Source organism: Equus quagga, chromosome 3 (assembly GCF_021613505.1).
Source record: "Equus quagga isolate Etosha38 chromosome 3, UCLA_HA_Equagga_1.0, whole genome shotgun sequence".
NCBI lineage: Eukaryota > Metazoa > Chordata > Mammalia > Perissodactyla > Equidae > Equus > Equus quagga.
In genome coordinates, this window is record NC_060269.1 from 101,528,371 (window position 1) to 101,553,901 (window position 25,531).

Below are 25,531 nucleotides of genomic sequence, written 5' to 3' on the forward strand. Positions count from 1 at the left end.
ACGGACAAGAACTTGGAAGAGTGGTAAAGGAATCTGTTCAGGTGACTGGCTAGATTAATTTGGATGGACCCTATCAAGATTTCCAGACAAACTCATGGGAAGCTACTCTCTCTTTCTCTTCTTTCCTGTCTTCCCAAACTTCCAGCAACAGAACAGGCAACATTTTGTGACCAGAAAGATAATAGTTGCCACACAGGCTAGCAGGAACCCAATCACATCCAAAGAATGGTACTGGTACCAGGTGAGATCGTAGGAGGCTGGCCGCAGGTGTTTGGCTCCTTTGTGGCGCATGACAAACTCAATCCAGAAGACTGCTCGATCCAGGGGCTTCACAGGCTGATCGTGGTGAATTCTTGATAACCTCATAGCATTCTCTTTATAGCTAAAGTTTAGATACATAGACAATAAGTTGAAAAATTCATTAAGAACATATTTTTCAAATTATGTATTATTAAGTATATTACATGATTATATAATAAATATGTCATAGGTGATATAACCAAGAGCACAGAATGCATATGACAGTAAATTTCCTCTTGAGATATTTCTAGATATGGTGGCCTATCAGCTGGAATTCGTTGGATGTTTCATATTCTAAGTAATAATTGGAGGTAGGGGAGAAAATAATTTCTAATTAGAAACAGGAATGTAGACTGTGTCGATTGAGAATACAGAATTTTGATCTCACTTGCTCAGTGTAATTTTAGGAACAAGACAGTGATAGGAAGTAGCATTGAGTAGCAGGTCTATGATAAAGAGACCTCCTACATCCCGCTAGATTTGTTCTGGAGTGTTAGTGTTCATGATAAGCTAGTCTCAACAGTAGCAGGTACTGGCTTCTGTCTGTGGTCTTCATGACCCCTATATTTCACACCACACTAAATAGCTTAATGTGAGCCTACAGGCAAAAAGTAGGGCCTGAGAGTCAGTAGATGCTGAAATCTGCTTCAAGCTACAGATGGTTGCAAGTGCCAGTGGTGAGAAGGGACAAGGGCAATAGCGAGAACACTAACCCTTCTAACTTCACTCAAGGAACAAAATACCAGAGAGGGGTTTTAGTTTAAGGTTTTGGGTGGCTGATCTAGAAGAAGGATTTCCATGGATTTGTGAAGGAGGTGAAGGAGGGAGGTTATTCTTCTACACTGAAGTGCAATCATCATTTGAGGAGAATATAGAACATTAAATTGTAGAAAATAGTCGAGCAACATGTAAAAAGTTCTGAGGAAGAGAATTGTGAGCAAAAAAATCTATACAAAGCCCTCTTGGCTTTTGTTTTTTAAAAAACAGAGTAGGCTTTTCTTAATATGCAAGAATTTACAGAATAAGTACCTCTTGATATATCTCAGGAAAACAAGGAAACAAAAACAACAAAAGCTCCAAGACATAAATAAAATACATGTCAGAGAACAAATTAATAAAAACAAAACCCTTCAGGAGTAGAAAGACTGAGGTAAAACACAAATGGCACCATTAAGTCCATTTAAATACCAAAGAATGGTTGAGTACTAGAAATTGTGGTCATTGACAAGATGTGTACATTATATGCCTTAACTATGTAATGTTGATAATATGTCAAACAAAAATTAAGATGTGAGGTTTAAGAGACGTGGGCGGTAGGTTGAGAAATGATTTTATAGGGAGAGGTCATTCTATATTGATGAAAATTGGAAACATTTAAGAAATAATTATTCTATTCTCTAAAGTCAATTTTTGTTCATGGGTGTGTATGTAATTCTTAGTAAGTAATGAATCTATTTTATTGCAGAAATATTTATCCAAAGTCTGGCAATTCTTTTAACTTGACTAAAGTTTCTTTCTTTCTTTCCCTGAATATATTTATTTGATTTATTTGAACTAACATAGCATAATTAATGTAATCATTTATTCTTGAGAATTTATTTATTTATTTATGCTCGCTTATTTTATTTGAAATTAAATAGTATCACCAAGTAACATCAAAATGAAAGGATTTTTTCCAGCCTTACTGAGATATAATTGAAATATAATAATGTGTAAGTTTAAAGTATACAATGCATTCATTTGTTACATTTATATATAGCAATATGACTACCAATGTAGCATCAGCTAATACTTCCATCACATTACATAATTACCATTTCTTTTTTGTGGTGAGAACATTTAGGATTTAAACACTTAGCAACTTTCAGCTATGTAATAGAGTATTATTAGCTATAATCACCATGCTGTACAAAGATCCCTGGAACTTATTCAACCTACACATTTATGTTTGCACCCTTTGACCAATATATCTCCACGCCCTGCAACCCTAGGTCCTGGTAACCACCAGGGTCAACTCTCTGTTTCTGTGGGTTTGTGTTTTTAGATTACACATATAAGTGATACTATAAAGTATTTGTCTTCCTCTGCCTGACATTTCACTTAGCATAATGGCTTTAATGTCATCTATGTTGTCACCAATGGCAGGAGTTCCTTCTTTCCCACGAGTGAATAATATTCCATTGTATTCATATACCACGTCTTCTTTATCTGTTCACCCATTGACAGACACTTAGGTTGTATCCATATCTTGGCCATTGTGAATAATGCTGCAATGAACATGGGAGTGCAGATATTTCTTCCATATCCTGTTGCCATTTCCTCTGGACATATACCCAGAGTAGGATTGCTGAATCATATAGTAGTCATATTTTTAATTCTTTGAAGAAACTCCTTACTGTTTTCCATAGAGGCTGTAGCAATTTACATTCTCAGTGGGTATGTGTTCTCTTTTTCTCCACATCCTCACCAGCACTTGTTATACCCCATCTTTTCTTGACAGCCATTCTAACAGATGTGAAGTGATATCTCATTGTGGTTTTGATTTTCATTTCCTGACAATTAGTGATGTTAAGCCCCCTGTAGTGTACCTCTTGGCCATTTATGTGTATGCTTTGGAAAAATGTCCTTTCAGTACTTCTCATTTTTCTGTGTGTTTTTTTTTTTTGTTTATTTGTTTTGTTATTGAGTTATATGTGTTATTTATATATTTGGATGTTAACTCCTTATCAGATATATAATTTCAAATATTTTCTCCCATTCCATAGGCTGCCTTTCCTTTGGTAATCATTTCTTTTGCCATACAGAAGCTTCCTCTTTCACATAGTCCCATTTGTTGATTTTTGCTTCTGCTCCTTGTGCTGTTTGTGTCATATCCAAAAAATCATTGCCAAGACTCATGACACAGAGCTTTTCCTCTATGTTTTCTTCTAGGAATTCTACAGTTTGGGACCTTATAGTTGGTTCTTTAATCCATTTCTAATGAATTGTTGTGAGTGGTGTAAGATGTATAGTTTCATTCTCCTGCATGTGATATCCAGTTGTCTCAGCACAATTTTTTGAGGAGACTATTCTAATACAACTGAATATTCTTGGCTACCTTCTCAAAATTAGTTGACTGTGTATGCAAGGGTTTATTTCTGGGCCCTTAATTCTGTCTATTGGTCTTTGCGTCTTTTATTTTTTTGCCAGAACCATCACTTTTTTTTTTTATTACTATTTGAAATTAGGAAGTGTGATGCCTCTGGCTTTGTTCTTTCCCAGAACTCCTTGGGCTATTTAGGGTGTTTAGTATCTTCATATAAATTGAAGATTTTTCTTTCTATTTCTGTGCCCCAAAAGGCCTGAGAAGCTGATTGCTCAACTCATTCTTCCTTTCCCAGTGAGGAACTCTTTCTAGCTGGGAAGTTCCCCCTTGGCACTGAGCAATGCTGCCTTGGGTATGGAATGATATAGGCAAAATAAAGCTGTATTCCTTCTCTTCTTGGGAGATTGTTCTCAGTTCTCTTCTTTCACTTCTTTGCTAAAATTTCTTGAATGGACTCTAGAGCTCTCCTGGAGCTGATTTTGTTCATGAATAGCTTTCCAATTATTGACTTTGTCAGGGGACAGAGAAGCTGGGTCTTCTTGGTCACCATTTGGACCTCACAATTTTACTCTATTTTCTTTCTCTTGTTTTATATTAAAATATAGCAATATAGAATATTTTTTGTTAAAAAGCAGCATGATCCAAGTTTTATAAAATTAGTTCTTTTTTGTTTTTTATTTATAAATTTTCAAAAGGAAATATCTGAAGTATTATTTCTCTATTGGTAAATGGTTATAGCTGCATGAGGAGAGATAAGTGATTTTCAATTTTTGTTTCTCTGTTTTTTTGTTATATTGCCTAAATTCTTTATAATGGTAATTTCGGCAGTTTTTAAGAAATAATTATTATTATTAAAAAAATAAAGATTTGTGTCTATTAAACAATAGCTTATTTTCTTTAAGTAAATTTAGTGTTTCTATTAGGTTGTAATCTATTACCCATTAACAACAGGTCAACCAAAACGCCTCCATAGAATTTGAGAAGTAAAAGACAATTGTATTTGATATTATTTATGTGCTGGTGATTACTTAAAAGAAATCAATTTAAAATTGAATGAAACAATTTATTTCTTTAAAAATACTAGATACTTCTCAGTAAAGAATATATTCTGTACTCACGAAGGGTTGTTAATGACTGCCTTCAAAGCGTTAAGCAGATCAGCACTGGTCATTGTACGCATGTCTACGTCAACAGCTGCCCCTTTGGCCTTTATACGAGCAATATTATCAACCTGATCACCAAACATAGGAATTCCCACCATAGGGACCCCATGGTAAATAGCTTCATAGATCCCGTTGGTTCCGCAGTGAGTGATAAAAGCTCTGGTTTTGGGATGACCTAACAGGAAAAAAATATATCATTATTCTAAGTTGTGAGAGTTTCAGAAACAGAAAAATCATGACACCTGTATAAATCATTGATTCAATTAGGCAGCATCTAATATAGAATTCTGTGCCATGAGGCCATATATAAAGTCCTATACACTCTAAAGAAAGCAGTAATTAGTTATTCCAGCAATTAATTCATTCCAAAAAACCTCTGAGAAGGTTTCTGTGGCATTTAAATGATGGAGAGTAGTTGCCAGGTAGACAAGTTTTTGGGTTAAGGAATACATTAATAATAAGGAATGGAGGGATTGAAGAAACTAAAGTCTTGTGTGAATGGGGAAGAGAAGGTAGGATGTTCAGGGTTTCAGTGGGAGAATGTTGGCATAACAAGCTAGAAAGATAGACTTGGGCAAGATCCTGAAGTACTGTGTTTAAGAAAATTGGATTTTCCACTTGATTTTATAGTAATAAGGAGCCCTTTATAATATTACAAATGATGAATACACTTGTCATATTTTTATTTTCAAATAGTTATAGTGAGGCAGAGAGAAGACAGGTGGTTGAAAATGGATGCAGAGAATCAAGAAGTGTTGAAATATTCTATGCCAAAGTTAATGAGAGCCTGATCTAAAGGTATGTTGATTCTGATTCTGAGGAGGGAGAGATTGGATCATAAGTGGGAGAATTACAACTTCCATATTAATGTTAGAGCCTGACAAAGATTTTCTCCTTGACAAAACTCTATTCAGGCTCCTCTGAACTCTCCTCTCAACGAGGCCATGATTTTTGGGCTTCTGTGTGTGGGCTCTGCATTGTCTAATTTTAGCAAGAATCCTACTAAGTCAGTTTAGTTAGTATTTCCCAGCCTCAATATCTGATCACTCTTTATATCTGATCAGTTTCCTAATCTGTCAGCATCCCTCAGGTGATGTCTGATCACCCTGACCTGCCTTCAGCAAGAATCTGGGTAAGTCAGTTTAGCCAGGGTCTCCCCATGCCCCTGAGGTTTCCCAAGTGTAATTTTCCATCCAGTGACCTGCCCCCAACTCTGCTGCTTGGCTATAAAATCCTTACTATTTTTTGTTGTATTCAGAGTTGTGTCCAATCTCTCTGCCTCACTGCAAAAGTCCATCGCAGTAGTACTTATACTCATCACGATGGTCTTGAATAAATTGTGCCTTACAGTCTTTAACAACTGTGATGAATAATTTTTTCTTTAACAAGCTCCAGAATAAATGTGAAGAAGATCACATTAAGGGATTTTTCTGCTTGTTTTGAAGACAAGTTTGTTGGATTTACTTGTAATTGAGTAATCATTCAGGTTATCCGTCATTCAATTGTGTTTAGTTTTGCTTCTCTTTGATCTTACCGAGAAGATCATTCTGTGGAATCCAGTCATACAGCCGTGTATTGGGTCCTAATGTATCTGGTTTCTTTCCTGTGTATCTCCACAGAACCTGTTAAGATAAATACCTTTACTCTAATAGAAGATTTTCAGAATCACGTGATTCAGTTACTTAGAATTAATCTAGTTCAATGTTTCCATGTAACAGATGAGTAAACTGAGGCCTTAAGTGATTAAGTAATCGTTGTTTTTAAAGCTTTGAAACTACAGCTATGTTTTCAAATATTTGCAATAATCCTTATAAATAGGCTATCATCATTGGAGGAATTCTCATTTAGTAGATAAAGAAAAACAAAGACAGTCTTATCTGAAATAATTACATATTTGTGTTATTAAGCCATTCTGATAAAGAGAATTTTTTTTTTTTGAGGTAGATTAGCCCTGAGCTAACATCTATGCCCATCCTCCTCTACATGATGTATGGGAAGCCTGCAACAGCATGGCTCAACAAGTGGTGCATAGGTCCGCTCCCGCATCCGAACCAGTGAACCTCAGGCTGCCAAAGCGGAGCAGGCAAACTTAATCACTGCATCATCAGGCTGGCCCCCTTGGTAAAGGAAATTTTTTAAATGGAGTTTTCAGAAGCATAGGGGAAGGATGTTACTTACAATCACTTTAAGAATTTGCTAGTGTTTTGAACTTTGTTACATACTTGGTAGTCACATAGAAGCAACATTGCCTTTTTTGTTATTATGGTAATATATACATAATGATATTTATTATTTTACTCTAAGTAAACAATTTGGTAGTACTAAATATAAGCACAGTGTTGTGTAACCATCCCCACTGTCGACACCTCAAACATTTTCATCATCCCAAATATAAACTCTCTGTGGTTAAACAATAACTCCCTATTTCCCTGCTCTTCAGTTCCTGATAGCCTCTATTTTACTTGCTGTCTCTATGAATTTGACTACTCTATGTACTCATATAAGTGAAATCATACAGTATTTTTCTTGTTCTGAGGGGCTTATTTCACTTAGCATTTGTCCTCAAGCTTCATTCATGTCGAACGTATTAGATTTTCCTTCCTTTTTAAGACTGAATAATATTTCCAACTGTGTATATACTACATTTTGTGTATCCATTCATTTTCTATTGTGAATGATGCTGCCATGACCATTGTGTACAAAATCTGTTTGAGTTCCTGCCTCAATTCTTTTTGATTTATAGCTAAGATAGGAGTTACTGGGTCATATGTTAGTTCTATGTTTAAATTTTTCAGTAACCACAAAACTGTTTCCACAGTGGCTACGTCATTTTGCACTTCTACCAGCAATGCACAAATGTTCCAATTTCTCCACATCTTACTAATACCTGTTATTTTCCGTTTTTTTATTAATGACCACCATCGTGAATGTAGAGTGGTATCTCATTGTGCTTTTGATTTGCATTTCCCTAATGATTAATGATGTTGAGTATCTTTTGACCTACCTATTGGCCAATTGTATATCTTCTTTGGAGAAGTGTCTATTCAAATCTTTTCCCATTTTTGGATTTTTGTTGTTACTGTTGAGTTAAAGGAGTTATTTACATATTGGTGACATTAATCCCTTATCAAACATATGATTTGCAAAATCTTTCCCAATCTGTAGACATTGTACTTTGTTTTCTTAGTAGTATCTTCAATGCACAAAAGTTCTTCATTTGATGAAGTCCAATTTATCTATTTTTTCTTTTGTTGCCTGTGATTTTGATGTCATTATGTATGAAATCACGGCCAAATCCAATGTGAGAAAAATTTTCTACAATATTTTCTTCTGAAATTTCATAGTTTTACCTCCAAAGTTTAGGTCTTGGACCTATGTTGAGTTAATTTTTGCATATAGTGTAAGGTAAGGGTCCAACTTCATTCTTTTGCATGTGACTATCAAGACTTTACCCGCACTATTTGTTTAACAGACTGTCTTTTTCCACTGAATAGTCTTAAATCTTTTTGAAAATCAATTGACCATATATGCGAGGGTTAATTTCTGACTTTGTCTTCTAGTCCATTGGTTTATATGTCTGTTCTTCTGCCAATAGCACACTGTTTAATTTATTGTAGCTTTATATTAAATTTTAACGTTGGAAAATGTGAGTCCTCTAACTTAATTCTTTTTCAAGATTGTTTTGTCTATTTGTGGCTCTTGCAGTTCCATATGAGGTTGAGGATTGGATTTTCCATTTCTACACAAAAGGCTGTTGGAATTTTGATAGGCATTGCATTGAGTCTGTAGATTCATTTGGATATTGTTCGTATCTTAACCATGTTAAGTCTTCCTATCCATGAACATGGGATGACTTTTCATTTATTTAGGTCTTCTTTCAGGTCTTGCAGGAATAATGTTTTGCAGTTTTAATATACAAATATTTTGCCTCCTTGGTTAGATTTATTCTTAAGAATTTAATTCATTTAGTTGCTCTTGTAAATGGAATTGCTTTCTTAATTTCACATTCAGATTGTCCATTGATGGTGTATATAAGAACAACTGATTATTGTGTATCAATCTTGCATCCTGAAACTTCGTTGAATTTGGTTATTAGTTCTAGTGCCTTTTTGTGGATTCTTGGAGATTTTCTTACATAGGATGATGTCATCTGCAAATAGAAATAGTTTTACCATTCCCTTTCCAATTTGGATGTCTGTTATTTCTTTATCTTGTTCAATATCCTAGGCTAGAACTTCTAGTACAGTGTTAAATAGCCACAGTCAAAGCAGGCATCCTTGTGTTGTTCCCTGTCTTAGAGAGAAAGCTTTCAGTTTCTCCCATGAAGTAAGATGTTAACTGTGGGTTTTCCAAAAGTATTTTTCGTCATCTTGAGGAATTTTCCCTGTATTCCTAGTTTTTTGAGCATTTTATCATGAAAGAATATTGGATTTTGTCAAATTCATTTTTTGTATGTAAGTTGAAATCATTGTGTGTGTTTTTTTTTTTCTTCATTCTATTAATGTAATGCATTGCATTGATTTCTTATGTTGACACACCGTTGATTTCCTTGGATGAATTCCATTTTATCATGGTGAATACTCCTTTCAATATTCTAATATTTTGTTGAGGACTTTTACAACTATATTTGCAAGGCACTTTGCTGTGCAATTTTATTTTCTTGTGACGTCTTTATCTGTCTTCTGTATCAAGGTAAATATGGCCTCACAGAACCATTTAGGAAGTGTTCCCTCTTCTGCAAATGTTTGGAAGACTTTGAAAAGGATTAGTTCAGTTCTTTAATTCTTCTTTAAATGTTTGATACAATTTACCAGTGACTTTTCCTTGTTGAGAATTTTTTGATTACTAATTCCATCTCTTAATTTATTATAGGTCTGTTGAAATGTTCTATTTCTTCTTCAGTCAGTTTAAACTTGTGTGTTTCAAGGAATTATCTATTTCTTCTAGATTGTCTAACTTATTGGTGTACAATTATTCATAATATCCTCCTTATAATCCTTTTTATCTCTGTAAAGTTAGCAGTGTTGTCCTATGTTCATTTCTGATTTTACTTACTTGCATCTTCTTCTTTCTCTTTGCCAGCTTAGCTAAATGTTTGATAATTTTGTTGATCTTTTCAGACTCAACTTTTGGGTTCACTAATTTTCTCCATTGGTTTTCTATTCTCTGTTTTATTTATCTTTGCTCTAGTCTTCATTATTTCCTTCCTTCTGCTAGTTTTGGGTTTAGTTTGCCTTCTTTTTCTAATTCTTTAAGATGTAAAATTAGGTTATTGATTTTAGATCTTTCTTCTTTTTCAATATAGGCATTTGCAGCTACAAATTTCCTCTGAGAACTGTTTTCACTGCATTTCATAAGTTTTGGTTTGTTGTGTTTTCATTCATTTTTAAAGTATTTTTTCATTATCCCTGTGATTTATTCTTTGACCCTTTGGTTATTAAATTCAATAGCATACAAAAACTCTTCTCCTTTATACCTCCACCCCCTTTTTGTTAATAATATCACAAAATACATATTTATACATTGTTTTCCTAATAACAAAGATTAGTAATTGTTTTCCATGCATTTTTCTTTTCTATCACTGAGAAAGTAAAAAAATGGAGTTACATTCAAAAGTGCAGAAATACTAGCTTTAATAATTGCCTTAGTCGTTACCTTTACTGCAGATTTTTAATTCCATATAGTTTTGTGTCACTCTCTAGCAATCTTTCATTTCAATTTAAAAGAGTCCCTTTTGCATTTCTTGCAAGGCAGGTTTAGTGGTAACAATCTACCCCAACTTTTGTTTATCTGGGAATGTCTTAATTTCTACTTCGTTTTTGATGAAAATTTTGCCTGATACAGAATCCTCCGTTGGCAATTTTTTCTTTCAGCATTTTGAGATTATCAACCCGCTGCTTTCTGGTCTCCAAGGTTTCTGATGAGAGATTGGTTGATCATCTTTTTGAAGATCATTTATGTGATGAGTTGCAGCTCTCTTGCTGCTTTCAAGATTCTCTCATTGTCTTTGCATTTCAACAGCTTGAATATGATGTGTCTTGGTGTGGATCCCTGAGTTTATCCTACTTGAAGTTTGTTAACCTTCTTGGATTTCTAGATTCATGTCTCTCATTAAATTTAGGACATTTCAACCATGATGGCATCTCACAAGTCTGTTAGACTTTGCTCACTTTCCCCCATTTGTTTTTCTTTCTGTTCCTCTGACTCAACAATTTCAATCATCCTTTCTTCAAGTTTGCCAATTCTTTCTTGTGCCTGCACATATCTGCTTTTCAATCCCTAAGGTGAATTTTTCATTTCAGTTATTGTGCTTCTCAGCTCCAATAATTTTTTTGGGCTTTGGTTCTTTTTATAATTTCTTTCTCTTTATTGATATTTTCATTCTTTTCCTATATTGCGTCTTCTCTTTATCAATGTCTTCCTTTAATTCTTTAAGCATCTTTAAGACAATTGTTTTAAAGTTTTTTCTAGTAACTTCAACTTCTAAGCTTTCTCAGGGATACCTTCTCTTAATTTATTTTGGTCCTTTGAGTGAGCCATACTTTCATATATTTTTGTACACCTTATGATTTTTGTAGAGTCCTGGACATTTGATTCTTATAACACATTAACTCTGGAATATGATTCTTCCCTTTCCTTATGGCTTGATTTTTCTTTTCTTTTTTGATTGTTGAATGGGTTTTATTTGCCAATAATCAGCCTGAGGTTAAATATTACATCATATCTGACATTTTCTGAGCCAGTGTCTCTCCCTGGACATGCACATGGCTTTCTAAATTTGACCATATGTGCGGTTGTTTTAGACTGGCCTATTTCTTAGGTATCTGGCTCCCCAATTGAGAAAGAGGGAAAAAAGGAAAAAAGAAAGTGCTGCTCCTTTAAATTTCCTGAGAGCTGCTTCAGCTAGTAAGGCTTGACACAACTGTGGCCAACTTCCATGCCTCTACCTCAGTGATTAAAAGCAACAATTAACAATCGGAATACAGAACCTCAATATTTGGAGTATATGGTCTCCTGCCAACCTTAGCTCCACCAAATCATACCTGAAATACAGGCGTTTTGCCTGCCCTGGGCTTGGATGATGGAAGATGTGAAGCTGCTGCTATGCTGAAGGCTAAAATTGACCAATTTTAGCTCATCACTATTTACCAGCCATATGTTCCTCTGGAAGGTGCAAGTGCTCAGCTAGACCTCTTTGTTCCGATTTTACTTCAAACAGTTACTTCAAACAGTTTCTTCTTGTATAATTGTTGTTTACATGAAGAGATAAATCCTTGGTCCTTCCTACTTCACCCTGATGGCACCTCTAAGCATCATATTTTAATGTAATAGAAAATTCAATATTTGCATGATGATCCTGTTTAGATTAATATTTAAATGAGTGCTGATCCACAAACAACTTTTGAAAGAAATCTGGTTATCAACACAAGTATTGCTATGATCATTTAGAACTTAAAAATGTCATTTGTTTTAATGTTGTCTATTTTAACTAAAACTGAAAAGGAAAGTATCCCTGGTAGTATAAGAATAACATTACCCAGTTATAATGAAGAAAAATGTTAATAAAAAAATCATATCGTGTAGGAATATCATAGAGTGAACTGCACTAAACTTTTACTATTTTACTGAAAATATTTAACTGTTTAAATAGAAGAATCATTATTTAGGAGTATTCCAGGAACCTAAGCTGTCAGTTCCAGGCTCAACCAGAGCCTGGTCCAAAACCATTAATTATGAGGAAATATAGTTCCAAGGAACCTGTAAATTAAGGCCATGTTTTTGAATATCTTTTCCTTTATTCTCTGTCATGTTAGTTGCACTTTGTGTGTATGCCTTAGATTTATAAAATAAGCAAGAACAACAAAACAAGATTAGATTACAAGATAGATGATATGGAAGTCTTAAAACCTAGCCATAAACCTGACAGATTGTTTAAGATCAGTGTATGATTTAGTTTTAGGCCATTATTTAAAGAAAATACTGCAATATGCTTTCCTGATAGTATTTCCAGTTTTAAAGCAAGAGACAGTCAAATGTGTTCAGCTACTCTCTTCTAACATTTACTCTCTCTCTTCTAACTCTTTCTTTAAGGCTCAGTTAAATCAACAGTAACAATAGCAATAACTTCCTACATTTGTGAAGTACACTTTTTCTTTTTTGAGGAATATTAGCCCTGAGCTAACATCCACCGCCAATCTTCTTTTCACTGAGGAAGATTGGTCCTGAGCTAATATCTGTGCCCATCTTCCTCTATTTTATATGTGGGATGCCTGCCACAGAGTGGCTTGATGAGCGGTGCACAGGTCTGCACCCGGGACCCAAATAGGCAAACCCCAGGCCTCCTAAGTGGAGTGCGTGAATTTAATCACTACACCACAGGGCCAGCCTGGTTAAGTACACTTTTAAGGAAACCTTCAGGGATTTCACAAAAGCTACTTTTCAAAAAATAAGATTATCTGACCTTCTGTGGAATCTGGGCAAGGGCTGATGCAATCATGTTAGACTTTTCTTCTGTGAGATTGTGGATCATTGACCCCAGGGTAAATATTACAACTCCATCTTTTCCAGAGCTCTGGACAAACTCTTCTAACTCCTGTAAAGAAAACAGTCCTTGTAATATAAAGTCTAGAGTTATGAGAATACAATAATCACACACTTTTTTCAATGTATCTCACTTATTAAAACAGTTCTGCCTTTTCAATAAGTAACCATTTTGAAGTATGTAATATGACCTGAAATCACTGGTTATTAGGCAAATTAAAAATGATTTAAATTGAAGTTTCCTATCAAGCATGGTCCAAACATTTTGGAGGTATGTCTTTGTGTTTACAAATTATTGACTACTAGTTATCTTCTACCAGATGCTGAGCTCTTTACATGTATCATTTAACTTAAGTACACAGTCATCTTAAGGGATATGTGTACGTTTGCTGATGAGAAGGTTGTCTCAGAGAGATTAAGTACTTTCTTCAAGGCCACACAGCAGTAGGTGGCAGAGTCAAATTTCTAAGTTAAGCTTGTTGATTGAAAAGCCAATGACCACATTTAATATTCTCTACTGTCTTCTAACATCCTCTCCACAATGCTCCAAATGAAGAACATTTGACTCTTACTTAAGATAAATAGCTCTGGTACTTCATTTCATATTTAGCCTTGGATACTGAGAAGATTATCATTAATTTTTATGTTGAATCAGCCATTATAATGACATGCTAAAGGTATGTTTACTTTTTTTTTCTGTTTTGTAAATTTAAATTTTCTTTCATTTTTGTTCCATTTGTACTTTATATAAGCTTCTAGAAACACATTTAAGAATGAGGTAACCATATAATTTTCTGACCAAATATGTATGGCTTTGAATTCAAAATTCAAATTGCATATTTAACCATGTTGAAGTAAAAAAAAAAAATCTTTTCACCCCACATTTTAAGTACTATCCAAACTAAGCCAATCAAAAATTGAAAAAAAAAAACGTATCTGAGGGTTGAACAGGCAAGACAAATTTTGAACATATATACTTGACAATATTGGGGAAACAAAAATAACCAATATGCAAACTATTACAAATAATAGTTGGCTGGATTTATAATCACTACACAAAAATTAATAATATTTTTTCACAATAACAATGATCAACCTGAAAGTTTAAAATGTCATCATTCACTGTAATAATTAAAAATATAAACTGCTTAAGAGAACAGATACATGCACTTTTATTGAAATAAGTTTAAAATTCTGGTAAAAGACATCGAAGAAGATCCTAATAGATAGAGAGGTATATTGTGTGTACTGGTCGGTGTCCTCCAGAGAAATAGATCCAACAGGATGTGTGTATATCTCTCTATTCTATCTACTGTCTGTCTATCTATCTATCATTCAAGAGAGATCTAAGGAATTGGCTCATGTGATTATGGTGCCTGACAAGTCCAAAATCTTCATGGTAGACCATCAGGCTGGAGATCCAGAGAAGAGCCAATATAGTTCAAGTCTGAAAGCCATCTGCTGGCAGACTCTTCTCTTACTTTGGAAAGGTCAGTCTTTTGTTCTATTCAGGCCTTCACCTAACTGAGTGAGACTCACTCACATACTGGAAAGAAATTTGCTTTACTCAAAGTCCACTATTTGAATGTTAATCTCATCTAAAAATACCCTTGCAGAAACATTCAGAAAATGTTTGACTAAATCTCTGGGTACCAGGCAAATTGACAGATAAAATCGACCATCACACTCTGGTTATAGATGGATTGACTTAATATGTAAGGATACCAATCTTTTTAAAATTATTTTTTATTACCTAATTATAAATATAGGTAATTATAAAATTACCTAATTGTCCTTTATGGGAAACAAAAGAACAAAATGTGGTAAATTCATACACCAAAATTCTCTGCAACATCAAGAATGAATGAAATACATTTACAAATAGAAACTTGGATACATATTTAAAAAACATATAGAGTAATAAAAGAAAGAATATGTGAATTACAGCATAACATCACTTACATAAACTCAAATCAATGCTATATATTGTTCAAAGACTCACAGTTACCTATATAAATTGGAATGAAAGAATAAATATTAGGTGCACTTGACCAGGTGTCTACTGATTGTAGGGTAATGTTGGAGAAGAGCATAAAGGAAAAATGTAGGAAAATAAATCAAAAGGAGTGTCTGCTATGGGCTGGTTATGGAAAGGTGTGAGTTGAGAGTATGATTAACACATTCTGAGGACCTGAGGTTCAATCAAAGCAAACAAAAACAAAACTTAAATTCCATGATTCCACAAACATATGTTTTAGCATTCAAAATCAAAGTGACATTTTTTTTCATGTTGTAGTGGGAGGGAAATTTTTCCCTTTTCTTCCCAACCTTTCCCTATGTCTCCCTTAGAAGGAAGAGATGAAAGTCCATTTGAGTCTTACTGTAGAACCCTGATTAGGCCACATATTCTAGCAGATTATTTAGCTGAGTGTGAGAAGAACACCTAGACACGGGTGAGTGTGGCTCTTCCTCTACTTCTGTAGATGGGGTCAAAAGTTTAAGAAAAAAATAGCCTGTTCCAAAGATATTCCTTAGATACTGTTTAAATGAATCTTACTACTCTGACATAGCTGCCTGATTACTGATAAGGTTTTGACTCAAGGGAAGAAGCAGCTGTGGACAGTTGAGACTAAACAAATGATCCAGACTAATTTACTGCATAGAAATTATAGCACAAATGTAGTTGACAAAAGGGCTTCCACTTATTTATCATATGAAATTGTACAGACACTAACTCAAACACAGCACACAAATATGGTTATTGTTTGTGGAAAGATTCAAGTTTTACCAGGTTCTGTCATCATGTTTCTGTCTATTAAAGCCTCAAACCTCATGATTACTTTACTTTTCACTCTTAATATGGGTTACTTTGCACATCACATTGGCTGTTGTATTTGTATCTAAGATGAAGATCTGCTGTCCTTCGCCTGCTTTTTTGATTTAGGAATATTGTTGAAAATCTTGAAATATTCTAATGCCAAAATTTAACATGAATTATTCAAAAAATCAAATGTTGTAAAAATGCTTTCTATATTAATGAAACTTTACTGCCGTCGTAGAGTTGGGAATAAATTGTTTCATGAGTGTGAAAGCCTGTGCATTATTTGAATGCAGAGATGGTGATTTTGCTTTTGTAGTGTCTGCAAGGCTCCACTGTGCTTTGGTGGGAGGAGAGAGGAGACAGGGGACATAAGATTTCACCGGAAATACCTTAAAGCTCTGACTTTTTCTGGGTATTCTTAAAGGTCATACAAGAAACATTAAATATATCCTTCATGCTACATCATTGGTAAAATAAATAGATACACACAGACTTATGTTATATATAGATATATGTGTGTGTTATTGGATCAATAAGGGAGTAGGAGGGTTTGGAATATATTTGAATTATTAAGATGTAGTATATATGCATAAAAGTAAGTCTCACACTGTCCTAACTATTTACTTCTATGCTTTTAGAATAGAATCTTTGAGGTACACAGATATTTTATCCAGAAGTATGAAATAATACGAAGAAGGCTCAAAATATGTAAGGGATAACTTTCTGAGCAGAAGCTATGGTTTAGAAAATATAGAATGGATATCCAGTATTATTCAACTTGTCAAAATTAAATTATTGCATTCATATAACAAGATAATGTAAAACTTTCTGTTACATGATTTAAAAATTACCAAATATTTTCAGCCTCTTCAATGAACATTTCACATACTTCCTTGTCTTACCACAAACTTGGGTCTTGCCCTATAATCCTTTCACTATACTCTACTCATTTTATCCTACCTGCATCAGGGTCCAGACAGAGGCTTGATCTGCGTCCTCCCCTTTTCTGCCTGCATTTTCAACCATTTTCTTCCCTCTGCTTCTAAAAAATATCCTTGTCCTTATGTGTTTAATCTGTATTATCAACTACTCATGCTCACTATGCCACCTGTCAGACTTTCAGGAACACCCCTGTTCACAGAAGCCTTTGGCATCTCGCTCATAGTCTTCTGCTCCTCTGCAATTTCTGTTTTTACCTAGGGTGACTTAATCTGTACAAAATCACGTCTTTTTAATCCTTGACATCATTAATTTAAAACCACTTCTTATGGAAAAGGAAAAACTGTTGAGGGAGTAAAAAAATTGGTGATTTCACAGCATTTAGGGACAGGGAGTGATGAATGAGTGGAGCACAAGGGAATTTTAGAGCCGAGAAACTATTCTGTATGATACTATCAGGGTGGATACAAGTCATTATACATTTATCAAAACATATAGAATGTACATCACAAAGAGTTAACCTTAATGTAAATCATGGACTTTGGTTGATATTGATGTGTAATTGTTGGTCCACTGATTGTAACAAATGTGCCACACTGGCGTGGGGTATTGATGGTGGGGGAGCTGTGTGTGGGAGGGGGACAGGAGACAGGTGGAAACTCTCTGCACTTTCTATTCAATTTTTCTATGAATGCAAATGGATCTGGAAAAAACTCTATTAATTAAAAAGTTAAAAAAACCACATAGACCTGTCCCCTGAGATGAGGACACTTGTGTTCAGTAGTCGCTGACTAGGCGCTGCATTGGCACTTCCAATTCAGCATGCCCAAATATGAACGCATCATTTTCCTTCACAATTGTTCCTCTTTAGTTCCTTGCCTTAATAAATGCCCAAATTTTCTACTAAATTGCCTATACAAAGAAAGAAATAGAAGAAAGACATACCAAGAAACAAAAAGCCAAGGATTCGTTCTTGAACTCTCTCCCTTAACCTCCATCTCCAGCCAATCACCAAATCCTATTAACTTTCTTTGAAATACATCTTAAATCTTTCGACTTCTACACAAAATTGTTATCGTATTGTAGTTTGAATTTCTATATAGTTTCGTGCAGGAAATATCGCATCTGTATCTTAGCTCATTTCCTGCTTTAAATCTTATTCCATTACAAAAAATTCAGTAGCAAAGATTTATGAAAGGGAAAGCCATATCTAATTACTGCTTAAAATTATGCATTGGTCCTTCACTCAGCTTAAATTTGAAGTAAAGAATATTTAGTATTGCACACTTTTTTTTCCACAACCTATTCCCTGATTATTTCTCCAGTATAATTTCTCCCTTCTATTCAAATCAAACAGTTCATTATTACTGCACTTCGGCCATATTTTTTTGACAAACCATCATATCTCTATTTGATCTCTTTTCAAATTATTATAATTTCCTCACTATTGTCCATTTCTAAGACAGGGTGATGCTAAATAACATGCAACTACAAAATCTCAGTGGCTTAAAACAGCATTTTCTTTCTTCCTCATGCCATAAGTCCATCTATTGAGCTGCAGTTGGTACATATATTCTTTAATCCAGAACTCAGGTTGACAGAGTAGCCAGTATTTGGAACACAGCCTGTTGATGTAACAAAGGAAAAGAGAATTCTGGAGTATATGGACTTGCCAATTAAGTGTTGGGCCTGGAAGTGCTCCAGGACACTTTAGCTCATAGTCATTGTCCAGAGAATACTTCACAGTTCCACTAAACTCAGGGCTAGGAATTTCATTTCTATCCAATATCTGGCATACTTGATGAACATCACTAATGATTGCCATGATAATGTTATAAGATACCTATGGCAGCATAATAGTCCAAGAGGATAATGTCCACTATTTCCTATGTCCATGTTGTCAGTTTGAGTGTCAAATACTATAAATAACAAACCAGAAATCATTCCCCAAGACAAATACTCAAGGAAGCAAACATAAGGCATTTAATTACCTTCGGGAGGGGCTTTGCAGGCTTGCAGTGTAGTCCTCCAACAAATTCAAAGTGAGGTAGATAAGGGTAAGGAAATTCAAATTCCCAGGAAGTTCGAATCAACCACATTTCAGCTTTCCCCATAGTCTCACATACTGTGGTAGGTTTTCCTGAATAAAAATGAAGAGTGATAGAGGACAAAGAAACTGATTTGTTAACTGGAAAATATTTTACCATCCAATTTTCTAAGAAAAATCCTTAAAGAACCAATATTGGGCCTATGTAACCCATGTGAAATCAATTGACGTCCCCCCAATGAAAAGTAAACAATAATGAGATTATGAATAACCAAACAAGGATTTCAGTCTAGAACAAGGCCAAACGCCTGCCAGGAATATTGTCTTCCTACCTGAGCTAAGCCTGAGCCCTAGTCCCTGCTCAGAGTTGGCAAATGCTCCCAGCAGGAACAGGGAACTCAGGCAGTGATCCTCAGCTCACGGTGGCTCTGTCTCCTCCTCTTCTCCAATTCCAAGTTATCTCACCCTTGGTGCTCCAAAAGCCTTTTGATATCTTTGAAAAATGACTTTTGCAATTTATCTAGCTTTTTATAGTGTTTTCAAGTGTGCTTCCATAACTAATTACATCTTACCAGGAATGGAAATCTTTTAATAAATTTTGAAAGTGCTTATCTCCTTTGCTATAGAAAATGAAAGTTCCTGTTGCACAAGACTTTGTCTTCTTTGGAGAAGATATAGCACTGCATAATAATCTGCGGGCAAAATATTTGCTATTCTGACACATTTATTTGTAAAACAGTACAAAAGGGGTACTTTTCAAATGACATGGTAGCTATTAAACATTAACAGAAAAAGAATGCTGAATGAAATCTTTTTCCTTAGTTTGCAGCCAGTGCTTCTTTCTAAATTCCATTCAATTATCGTGGTATAAGAAAGCTTACCCAGAGATTTAGCGTCCTTTCAAAATATATATTCAGGATTACCGACATGAGGAAATTGTAACTACTGTACAGTTTCCCACCATATGGCTTTTTGAATATTCTCTTTGGTGTTCTAAGTGCAGTAAAGTTTTGATCAGAAAATATGAGGGATTTTGAAATGACCAGGACAATCTACCTGTATAAGAGGTCACAGGCAAGTATCAATACTTTATGAGTTTGAGCCTGCTAACAACAAATGTATTCATAATTCAGTTTTGTATTCAATACTTATCCCATTTTGGTGTCTTATTGGTGTCGGCCATGGGTATAATCTTATTCTCTTTGTGTGATGCTTTGCTCCATCACTCTTTTTATGACAGTTTTATTGAGACATAATTTATATACCATATAAGTCTTCCTTTTAAATACACAATTGAGTAGTTTTTAGTATATTCATAAAGTTGTGCAACCCTCACCACAATTTAATTTTAGAATATTTTCTTACCCCCAGAAGAAATCCCATGTCCATTGGCAATCATTCTCCATTTCCCCCTCTTCCCAGCCCATGATAACTACTAATCTACTTTCTGTTTCTATTTCCCTATTCCAGAATAATCTTATTTGATTTCACATAAATGAAATCATATACTATATGGTCTTAGGTGCTACCTTCTTTTACTTAGCATAATATTTTCAAGGTTCATCCATGTTGTAGTATCTATCATTACTTCATTATTTTTCATTGCCGAATAATATTTCTTTGTATGGATATACTTCATTTTGTTTATCCATTCATCAGTCGATGAACTTTTGGGTTTCCATCTTTCACTACTATGAATAGTGCTCCTATGAGCATTCATGTATATATTTTTAGGGACATTTGTTTTTATTTATCTTGGATATGTACCTAGGAGTAGAATTGCAGAGTTACATAGTTGATTCACCCTCTTTCATAGCAAGATAATATCTTTTTCCTGTTAAATCTTTACTTAGTAATAATCTACTGTGCTTAATGCATCTTATTGAAATGAAGACAACATAGTACAAGAAGAATAAAACATAATGGTTTTTGATAAAGAGCCTATGAGACTATGTTCCAAATTTGGAAATCAAAAGAAACCACAGCATGCTTATTTGATACCAGGCAGGGGCATTGTTGAACAACAAATGAAGGACTTTTTCAATTCTTTAGGAAAATGTGCTTATATTTTACTTTGTTGTTTAGTATTGATTTACTATGGACTTCTGAATCTAGATACAGTAACATTAAGTGTTAACTTGCATATTTCTGTCTGGTAGAAAAGATCACCCTCCAAATTATGATTTTATTGCCTATAGGACATTAAGCAGTTTTGTGTCTAACCTAGTAGTATTAGCTTAACATTCCTTATTTTTCCCAAAATGTTTATAAATAGTTCCTCAAAATATTTTTGAACCATATTTGCCATCTCTTGATTTCCTCCTCGATGAGTGGAACATATCTATGGCATGCTTCACTTAATAATTCTATAAGAGATATGAGTTATATTTTTAAAAATTTGAAAAATATACTTAGAATACATTAGCAAGAGAAGATTCTATTTTCTGAATAACTGAATGATAACATATAGTTAATAGGATTTTTAAATTTATGAGAGTCAAGAAATGTTTTCCTTCTATTTATCAAGCCTTCATTTTTCTTTCTAAGATTATTGATATATTCCTAGAAAGAATATTCTAGAGTGCCAAGAGTTAGGAAAGAATCAGAGACAGAGTCATACCCTATCATTCATGCTTCACTATGTAAGAGGTTCCAAAACTGACTAGGAAACTGCTAGAACAGAAGTAAACAAAGAATTTAGATCCAGTGGTAGATCAGTCACTGCCTAATCCAGGACTCAGAAAACGTCTCCAGGATGAGATTTTAAGTTATCTTTTCTCACTTTTGCCTTTTGCTACTTGAACTCTGACCATGGATAAGTGATGGATGCAGCGTTCTCCACCCGCATTTTTTTAGGGTCAAGTCTAGAAGGAATAAGCACCTGCTCCTTCACAGAACATCCAGAAAAAGTCTCAGTGCAATGTGTCGGCCTTCATTAGGTAGTATGCCTTCCTGAACATCTGTCATATTCCTGGGCAACATACTTCATTAGAAGCACTCATATTTCTTGTGAGTTGGTGAGGAAATAATTTCTCAGAGAAAATTTAGAACACATACCAGAAGAAAGGAGAAGGGTTGCTGCTTTAGAAAATAAAGGATCACAACTACAAAGGAAAATGTTAATACATTTTAGGATAAAGACTTTACTAATGATAAGCTATTAGAGATACTTCTGTTAAAATTGGCAACACAGAAAGCAATCCTAAAATTCATATGGGACCACAAAAGAATCCAAATAGCCAAAGCATTCCCGAGAAAGAAAAACAAACCTGGAGGAATCACACTATATGATTTCAAATTGTATTATAAAGCTACAGTAATCAAAATCATATGGGACTGGCTTAAAAACAGACACAGACCAATGGAACAGAATTGAGAGCCCCAAGGAAATCATTGCTTATTCAGTGAACTAATAACTTACAAGGGAACCAAGAATACTCAATGGAAAAAACACAGTCTCTTCTGTAAACAGTGCTAGGAAAATTGGACATTCACATGCAAAAGAATGAAACTAGGCTCAATCTTACTGCACTCAAAAAGATTAACTCAAAATAGATTAAAGACTTAAATGTAAGACCTGAAACTGTAAAACTCCTAGAAGAAAACATAGCAAAAATTCTTCTTGAATTTGTTCCCAACAATAATTTTTTCGACATGATGTCTAAAGCATAAGCAACAAAATTAAAAATCAACAAGTGGGATTACACAAAATTAAAAAGCTTCTGCATATCAAAAGAAATGATCAACAAAATGAAAAGACAACTTATGACGAAATAGGGGAAAGTATTTGTAAACCGTATATCTCATAATTGGTTAATATCCAAAAATATATAAGCAACTCATACAACTCAATAGTGAAAAAGCAAATAATCCAATGAAAAAATGAGCAAAAGCCCTGAATAGATATTTATCCAAAGAAGATATTCAAATTGCCAACAAGTACATGAAAAGATGCTCAACCTTACTAATCATCAAGGTAAAGCAAATCCAAATCACAATGAGCTATCACCTCACACCCATTAGGATGGCTATCATCAAAAATACAAGACATAACAGATGATGGCAAGAACATGGAGAAAAACGAACCCTTGTGCACTATTGGTGGGAATGTAAATTGGTGTGACCACTATGGAAAACAGTATGGAGCTTCCTCAAAAGATTAAAAATATAACTACCAAATGATCCAACAATTCCACAATCATTATCTCAAAGAAATGTCTGCATTCTCATTTTTATTGCAGCATTATTTAAAATAGCCAAGACAGGGAAACAACATAAGTATACATTAATGGATGAATGTGTGAAGAAAACATGGTATATATACAATGGAGTATTATGAGGCCATGAGAAAAAAGGAAATCCTGCCATTTGCCTCAATATGGATGAACCTTGAGGGAATTATGGTAAGTGCGGTAAGTCAGACAGAGAAAGACAAACACTGCATAATTTCACTTAAATGTGCAATCTAAAAACACAAAACAAAACAAAATAAAACTTATGGATACAGCGAATACATTAGTGCTTGTCACATATGGGAGTTGGACGGTGGGTATAATAGGTGAAGGTATTCAAAAGGTACAAAATTTTTGTTCTAAAATAAGCCCTAAGGATATGATGTACAGCATGGTGACTAGACTGATTAATACTGTATTAAAGTTACTAGTAAAGTCATCTTAAAACTTCCCATCTCAAGAAAAAAAATTTGTAACTGTGTGCGGTTATGGATGTTAACTAGACTGATTGTGCTCATTATTTCACAATATATACAAATATCAAATCACTGTTTTACACCTGAAAGTAATGTAATATATGTCAATTATATCTCAAAAAAACCCTAAAAATGTAAATATGGTACTGATTCCTGAAAGATAACTAATTGATTATGCAAAATTATTCTTAAGACAATTATATGAACACTTTTTTGAAGTGAAAAAATCAATTCTGTAAAAGGAAAAAAGAAGGGGTAAACGGACTTGCTGAAATAGAGAGAAACATTGTGCAAAGGGTCAAAGCTCACTAGTTGACCTCTAATTCATTCTTGAATAGAATGAGAACAACAAAACAGTGAGATAAGTTAAAAAAATCTGTAAACAAGTTCCTTCACAAAAAAAATCTTCCAATTTTTCCCTCTTTGGGAGACAAGAGCAGATGAAGCTAACATACATACGTTTATTTTCTAGTTTTTTACTCACCATGTGACAAGCCCTGCAACCAAGCCACCAAGCCTGGATAGGATGCAAACAGAAAGCCTAAGAAATAGCAAGTTAATCAGAAATAAAACAGGGTGTACAAAAGAAACAAAGAAGAGAGAAAGAGGCCAAAGTGTTGGAAATCACACTGTTAGATGTAGGTTTTCCAGATACCTGAAAAAACTAGTAGCAGCAAGCAGGTTTTGTGTATAAATATAAAGACTATTCCTTCTCTGATATATTGTAAGCACTCTAACATCTAAAACAAACAAACAAAAGAATCCTTTACTTTGGCTTAGAACATCTTAGCCACTCTTTAGCCACAGTTTCGATACTCCAAGACCCACAGGGGTTTGTGTCCTCACTTAAAAATACCTTTTTAAAGTTTTTATATACTCAGATAAATATTTACATTTTACATACAAAATAAAAATCCTTATTACATACAAATTTCTCTTACCTAAAGCCTTGCTATAATACTCATTCCATTCCGGAAGTAGAAAATACGAATAGATCACGCCACTCATTACATACAAGAACCAATTCCTCAGCCTCTGTACAAAAGTCATGTTGTCTGTCAGCCCTGATGTGCTACCAGGAACATAAGAAGAAGAAGTTGGAAGCCCAGCACACAGTCTTTCAATGAAATTACCGAAAGAAAACCTAAAAGAGTATACAAATGGAATATCGAGAAGCTCAGCCAACAACTCCCCACAAAAACTTAAAGGATCAGAAATGCAGATATCAAACTTAGCTGCCTGTAGCCTGCTGAGTAACTCCTTATTTGTGATAGCACTGTCACATACTCTTTTGGCTGTCCTTGAAAAACGGTTGCTCATTTCTGTTAGTTTTACTTGCATGTCCCACCATGAAAGTTTTGGCAGTTCAAAAGCAGCTACATAGAGAACAGTATTGAGCTCTTCCAGGAGAGTTTCCTTAGTTACTGGAAGTTGAAGGATCTCTACATTAAAGGGAATCTTGGTGTGATCCATTAGAAGGCTTGGTGAAGGTACCAGAATGGTTATTTCATGCCCACGAAGATGGAGCTCTTCCAGAATAACTTTTAAATTGATCCAGTGACTAAAATCCATGGGCCATACAAGTACTTTCCCAGTCCTCCCAGAGTCAAAGAAACACAGATGCAGCATGAAAAGGACACAGAAGCCTTTTGCAGTCTTCATCATCAGCTCCTGCTCTAACAAAACATAGGCTTAAATCAAGTGTGTGAAGTTCACAATGCAGAGATCTCTTCCTTGGCCCTCTCAACAATTTATAGTAGGTCGGGCTGAACTTTGAACAGCATACTTTGTATTATTGATTAAAATTAAATGCAATTGCTTTGATAAGAAAAAGTTCAATAAAGTCAACAAGAGAAATTAGGAAGAAAATACTCAAAGTCAGAGTTTCAAAACTTCTTTTAGAGGTTATGAAAATAAAGAGGATTAA

At 34.4% G+C, this 25,531-nt stretch overlaps 1 protein-coding gene across 1 annotated transcript; it reads right to left on the reverse strand.

Annotated features, from left to right (window-relative positions):
• LOC124237171 (UDP-glucuronosyltransferase 2C1-like) lies at window positions 1–25,266 on the reverse strand. The gene is made up of 6 exons (XM_046656554.1): window positions 24,546–25,266; window positions 18,841–18,989; window positions 13,010–13,141; window positions 6,083–6,170; window positions 4,504–4,723; window positions 1–382 (listed from the first exon to the last, which is right to left on the reverse strand). Exons 1-6 carry the CDS (start codon window positions 25,264–25,266, stop codon window positions 103–105), a joined length of 1,590 nt encoding a protein of 529 aa, XP_046512510.1. The 3' UTR covers window positions 1–102.
• Window positions 25,267–25,531: the final 265 nt, after the last annotated feature.